Source organism: Primulina eburnea, chromosome 7 (assembly GCF_022965805.1).
Source record: "Primulina eburnea isolate SZY01 chromosome 7, ASM2296580v1, whole genome shotgun sequence".
Classification (NCBI taxonomy): Eukaryota; Viridiplantae; Streptophyta; class Magnoliopsida; order Lamiales; family Gesneriaceae; genus Primulina; species Primulina eburnea.
Window position 1 is genome coordinate 14,682,677 of NC_133107.1, and position 6,887 is coordinate 14,689,563.

Here is a 6,887-nt window from a genome sequence, read left to right on the forward strand (position 1 = left end):
TGTCACTGAGGAAGCTCAGTTGCATGTTGAAGAACCGTAGCAAGATTCAGTTGACCAACAGTCAGAACCATCAGTCACTGACCCTCCAACTGAAACTACCGCATATCCGCAACTGAATCAGCAGGGCAGTCCATCTACTGCTCCTGTTCAATCTTCTTCCTCTCCAGTTCAACAAGAAGTCAATGTGGAAGACGTGCCAGAGATGACACATGAGGTAACAGAGGTTTCTGACCGAACTTTGGTGATATTTGATCGATCTACCAAGGAACAGGAACCAGGGCCGTCTGGACCAGTATCTCCTCATCCATCATCAGACATGGAGTTGGTTCTTGAAGAAATTCAGGACATTCAACTCAACATGTCCAAAATAATGTAAGAAATCAAGGAGATTAAGAGCACTCAGCTTTCTCATTTTCTGAAGTTGAACTCCTCCAGTGAATTTAATTCAGGCAAACTGAAATCCATTCAAACAGCTGTGACTTCCATCTCCTTTGCAATCGACGAGCTCAAAAAGAACAGAGGCCTAGCTGAAAGTCTTTCTGTTACTCAAGACTCAATCAACAAGAGAGTTGAATCCATGGAACTATCTGTTTCAAAGAAAATCGATTTGCTGCAGACTACCGTATTGACTGCTGTCAAAGACATTGCAGCTGATGTTAGGGTTCTATCTCTCAAGGTCGATGTGCTTGACAAAAAGGGGGAAGCAGCTAGGTTAATGAAAGAATAAGAGAGGATACAGCTGAAGAGACATTCTTTTGTCATTTATTAGTTGAAGATTATTTGTTTTCTTTGTACCAATCTGTACATTAGAAATTATTTTATCTACAATGATTCAAAGAATTCTTTTACATCGAATGATCAGCTTATTTTATTTTGAGTTTTGTCAATCACCAAAAAGGGGGAAATTATTGGAAACTAAATTTCAGTTATTTGACAAACTAAGCTTCGAAACGTATTTGAATAACTGATCAAAGGAAACGAGCTTAACTGACTCAAATAATTACAACTGTTAGTTGTCTCTAGCTGAAGATTAATGCGTACCAGCTAAATATTATACATGTCTTCAGTTGAAGCAGAAATCTAACTGACTGATCAGTTGGGAACTGATCAGTTGAAACAAATCAGTTATGAGTTTTCTAGCAAAGTATCTTTCAGCTGATCCCTCAGCTTTACACATCATCAGTTGAGAACGACAACCGACAAATAGTACCACAGACTGCAACTAGTATTGGAACGCCGTATTTTAGAGATTGAAGTGTACGAATATCAGAGAATATCGATGTGGCAATCAACGGATATAAAGTTTCAAATAATATATAATATTATCGTTGAGAGGGAAGCCTATAAATAGGTGAAGAGAACAGCTGAGAAAACAACATGCGAACTACTATTCTATTCAAGCTTGTTGTTATTCTGCTAAAATCACAACTCGCATTCAGATATCAAAGCTCACTCTTATCATATTTATCAATAGTAATGAAGGCTACCTTTACGAGCTTGTTAACACCTTGAAATCTTTGTTAGATTTATACTCAAGTTGTGTTATATTCAGTCGCACTATAAAATCTTTTGTGAACTAAGAGTTTCAGTTTGGCAGTGTTAAGTCCAAACTGAAGTGGGTCAGTACAACGTGTGTATTTGATCAAAGTCTTTTAGTGATAATCCTATCTTTGTGATAGAAGGGGTGACGTAGGATTTATTTTATTCTCCGAACATACAGAAACATATCGTGTGTTTTTTCATTTCAGTTACTTTCAGTTATTCTATCTTTCAGTCAGTTTACTTCCGCTACTGTTTTCCCGTTAAACCGATTGTTATCGACTGACGAGATACCGTGTCTCAGTTTGTAACTAAACTGAACCTATTATTCGAAAAGAATATATAATCAGTGGGTGTTTATTCAACCCCTCCCCCTTCTAAACACTTATCACCTACTAACCGATCCTTTGACAGTTGAAGAGAGCTTTGAAAATGTGGCTGCTGCTATGTGGATCACCTTGTTTTGGAGCCTCTTCTCGTATCTATCCATTATCTGATTGGGTCTCTTCTCGAAAGACAGGTTCGATGTCAGTTGAAGTGGCTCATAGTTCAGCACATGTGAAGGATTTTTCATGTACTTCCGCACCATAGAGATATGGAACACATTATGAACTCCCGTCAGATTCGACGGTAATGTAACTTTGTATGCGAGTGTCCCAACTCTCTCTAAGATCTTGAACGTCCTATGAATCGATCACTGAGCTTGCTCTTCTTCCCGAATCTCATCACACCCTTCATCGTTGCGACCTTCACAAATACATGATCCCCTACTGAAAACTCCAGATCCTTGCACCGTTGATTTGCATAACTCTTTTGACGGCCCTGAGCAGTCTTCGGCGTATCCAGAATCCTAACCACTAACTCTGAAGTCTACCTGACAATATTTGTACCCAATTCTGCTATATCTCCTACCTCATCCCAATGTACTTTTGACCTACACTTCCTCCCATACAATTCCTCATATGGAGCCATACCGATCGATTCCTGATAACTGTTGTACATGAACTCCACAAAAGGTAACTTCGGCTCCCAGCTGCCCTGGAAGTCGATCATGCAAGCTCTGATTAGGTCTTCCAAAATCTGAATCACCCTCTCTAACTGTCCGTTGGTCTGAGTATGGAAGGCAGTACTGAATAGCATATTAGTACCCAATTCCTGATGCAGACTCTTCCAGAACACAGACGTGAACCTCGGATCCCTATCTGACACGATGGACACTGGGATCCCATGCAGTCTGAATATCTCTCTGATATAATGTTCTGCGTACTGAGTCATGGTGAAAATAATCTTGATCGGTAGAAAATGAGCTGACTTAGTGAGCCGATTGATTATCACCCAAATGGCATTATATCCTCCAGTCGCCCTCGGAAGGCCGTCACAAAGTCCATGGTAATGTTCTCCCATGTCCACTCAGGAATAGGGAGTGGTCTCAGCTTCCCTGAAGGTGCTCTGCTTTGACCCGCTGACACGTCAAACACTCGTAGGCGAACCTCAGAATATCTCTCTTCACGCCCGGCCACCAATAAAGAGGTTGAAGATCCTTATATATCTTCATACTCCCTGGATGGATGGAGTACAGGGTGTTGTGGGCCTCACTCAAGATATTGCTCTCAGGGAACCGTTGCTAGGAACCCACAGTCGATCACGATATCTGACTCTGTTGTCCACAAATATGTACAACATCTGGCCCTTAGCCTCATCCCTCTTTCTCAACTTCTGTAACTGCTCGTCAGAAGTCTGCCCTGCTCGGATCATGTCTCTAAATGTTGTTTGCACTGTCAGGGTAGAAAGATTAGAGGCGTTGTCCCTGGCATAAACGACAAGCACAAACCGCTGAATCTCTGTCTGCAACAGTCTTTGAACTGAAAACTGATTGATCACTGCAGTTTTCCTGCTCAAGGCATCTGCAACTACGTTAGCCTTACCCGAATGGTAGCTAATTTCGCAGTTATAATCTTTCACTAGCTCTAGCCACCTCCTTGTCTCATATTTAGCTCTTTCTGTGTGAAGAAGTACTTCGGGCTCTTTTGGTCAGTGAAAATCATGCACTTCTCCCCATACAGATAATTTCTCCAAATCTTCAAGGCGAATACCAGTGCCGCTAGCTCGAGGTCATGAGTCGGATAATTCTGCTCATGGACCTTCAACTGTCGGGACGCATAAGTTATAACTCCATCATGCTGCATCAACACTGCACCCAAACCGAGCTTTGAAGCATCTGTATATACCACAAACTCTCCTTGCCCTGATGCCTATGTCGTGGTCAACGCCTACTTCAACCTGTCAAATCTCTCCTGGCACTCCGATCCCCAAATAAATTTGGCATTCTTCTTCGTCAAGGCTGTAATAGGCATTTAATAGAAGAGAAGCCCTGAATGAACTTCCGGTAATAACCAGCCAATCCCAAGAAATACGGATCTCTGTCACAATCTTAGGCACTGGCCAACCTCAGACTGCCTCAACCTTTCTAGGATCGATCTCCACTCCATCTCGGGATACAATGTGACCCAAGAATGCCACTCTTTCATGCTTGAACTCGCAGTTACTGAACTTAGCATACAATCGTCTATCCTATAAAGTATGCAGTACGGTCCTCAGATGCTGACTGTGCTTCTCTCTGCTCTTCGAATAGATCTGGATGTACTCAATGAAAACTATGACAAACTGATGCAATAATGGCTGAAACACGCGATTCATTAGATTCATGAAGATCGCTGGCGCGTTATTCAGACCGAAGGGCATCACCAAAAACTCATAATGCCCATAACTTAAAAAATTGAGAGAAAAGTGAGACTTGCAGCTGAAGAGAGCTTCGAAAATGTGGCTGCTACTGTGGGGTGGGCGGCCGAATGGATTAGGGTATGGTTAGGGTTTGAGATGTAGTGTTTAAGTAGAAGTTAACACACCAATGGGCCCTAACTAAAAAATTAAAAGGGTTAAAAGATTTTCGGGCTCATTAAGAACTAAAATAAACCCATCATGCCTAAACACACTCCCGAAAAATATTTTGTTTTTGCATTTTTTTGAAAATATTGCCCGAACTCTCAAAATTCCTCTGAATCTATAAAATTTATGTACCGGTTTAAAATACGGCCCGACAAGTAAAAATACCCAAGGTCCAATTTCAAAATTCACACTTTAATACACTTTAAATTAAATAATTAAAATTAATTATTCAATAAAAATATTTTCCTGATTATCCCCGGTCTCCGTTACTCGCTCGTGCTAGTAATGCAACTTAAAACTCTAATGCGTGAAACCTTAACAAACAATGCAATAAACCTTATCCATTCAATAATCAAGAATTAAATGCATAAAAATCATTAAACACATATTTTTAAATAAAATCATAGATTGCATACAGTCAGATTGCGTATTTCAAATTTCCTAGACCTTACAATTTCACGTGAGGCCCGAGGCTGAAGAGGGCAGGGGGTGATCGTCAGTGCCATGAGGTTGCACGGACAATGTGCGGCTCCTGGCAGGTTTCTACGTCAAGGGAACATGAATTAACCGATCTTACACCTGAAGGAGAGGGATTCCGAAACTGTTCATGTATTGGACTGTGCAGTTAAGAGGGCTTAATAGATTTGATTTGTACTACTCATATAAAAAAATGTGCATCTTCTTTTCGTCAGCTCATCACATAAGAACTCCAAAGTTAAGCGTGCTTGACTTGGGGTACTTCAGGGATGGGTGACTCCCAGGGAAATTTCTTAGAGTGCATGTGAGTGAGGACATAAGCACGTTGGAAAGACTCGTCTTGGTACAGTGATGACAGTCGTCGAATCTGGGGCATTACAGTTGGTATCAGAGCCGAAACTCTCCTAGTACGGTGTGGTTCGGGGACGAACCAAGCTGAAGTTGGTGGGCATGTGAGGCCCGGGGCCAAAGTAAGTGGGGGGTGATAGCCGGTGCAATGAGGTTGCACGGACAATGAGCGGCTCTTGGCACGCTTCTAGGCAAAGGGAACATGAATTAACCGATCTTATACCAGAAGGAGAGGGATTCCGAAATTGTTCAGGTGTACGCTGTGCAGTTGAGGAGAGCTTAAAAGATTGATTTTTACTACTTATATCAAGAAGATGTATCTTCCTTTCGATAGTTCATCACATAAAAACTCCAAAATTAAGCGTGCTTGACTTGGAGAAATTTTGGGATGGGTGACCCACTGGAAAGCTTCCTAGGGTGCGTGTGAGTGAGTGAGGACATAAGTACGTCGGAAAGTCTCGTGTTGCTATAGTGAGGAAAGTCGTCGAGTCTGGGCATTACAGTTGATATCAGATCCGACCTATCCTAGTACGGTGTGGTTCGGGGACGAACCAAGCGGAAGCTGGTGGGCACGTGAGGGCGGGGGGTGATCGCCGGTGCCATGAGGTTGGACGGACCATGAGCGGCTCTTGGCAGGCTTCTATGCAAAGAGAACATGAATTAACCGATCTTACACCGGAAGGAGAGGGATTCCGAAACTGTTAAGGTATAGGCTGTGCAGTTGACGAGAGCTTAAAATTTTTGATTTGTACTACTCATATCAAGTAGATGCATCTTTTTTACGGTAGATCATCACATAAGATTTAAAAAGTTAAGTGCGCTTCACTTGGGGCAATTCTAGGATGGATGACTCCCTGGGAAGTTTCCTAAGGTGCGTGTGAGTAAGGACATAATCACGCGGGAAAGACTCATCTTGGTACAGTGAGGACAGTCGTCGAATCTGGTGAGTTACAGTTGGTATCAGATCCGACCTCTCCTAGTACGGTGTGGTCAGGGACAAACCAAGCGGAAGCTGGTGGGTGGGCACGTGAGGCCCGGGGCTGAAGAGGGCAGGGTGTGATCGTCGGTGCCATGAGGTTGCACGGACAATGAGCGGCTCCTGGCAGGCTTCTACGCGAATTGAACATGAATTAACTGATCTTACACCGGAAGGAGAGGGATTCTGAAACTGTTCAGGTATGAGACTGTGCAGTTGAGGAGTGATTAAAAGATTTGATTTGTACTATTCAGATCAAGAATGTTCATCTTTTTTTTTTTTTTTTGTATCTTATCACATAAGAACTCAAAAGTTAAGCTTGCTTGACTTAAGGCAATTCTGAGATAGGTGATCCCTAAAAAGTTTTCTAAGGTACGTATGAGTGAGGATATAAGCGCGCTGAAAAAAACTCGTTTTAGTACAGTGAGAACAGTCATTGAATTTGAGGCATTACGAGACTAACTAATGCGGTTTGTTAATGTAATTCCGAAATCAAATTATATATCTAACATAGAAAATTACACATCTATTTCTATTATTAAAGGGAAAATATGTGAAAATCAAAATTACATTACATCTAATGAATTCATTATCACCTTCA

General features: G+C 41.9%; 1 protein-coding gene across 1 annotated transcript; it reads right to left on the reverse strand.

Annotated features, from left to right (window-relative positions):
* Positions 1–3,135: 3,135 nt before the first annotated feature.
* Positions 3,136–3,725, reverse strand: LOC140835717 (uncharacterized). The gene is made up of 2 exons (XM_073201122.1): positions 3,556–3,725; positions 3,136–3,430 (listed from the first exon to the last, which is right to left on the reverse strand). Exons 1-2 carry the CDS (start codon positions 3,723–3,725, stop codon positions 3,136–3,138), a joined length of 465 nt encoding a protein of 154 aa, XP_073057223.1.
* Between the last annotated feature and the right edge of the window lie 3,162 nt (positions 3,726–6,887).

Coding starts and splice junctions, on each gene's coding strand:
- LOC140835717 (XM_073201122.1), bottom strand. CDS start 3,725: ATGCAGCATGATGGAGTTATAACTTATGCGTCCCGACAGTTGAAGGTC. Junction 3,431..3,555: donor ACTGACCAAAAGAGCCCGAA/GTACTTCTTCAC, acceptor TGCCTTGAGCAG/GAAAACTGCAGTGATCAATC.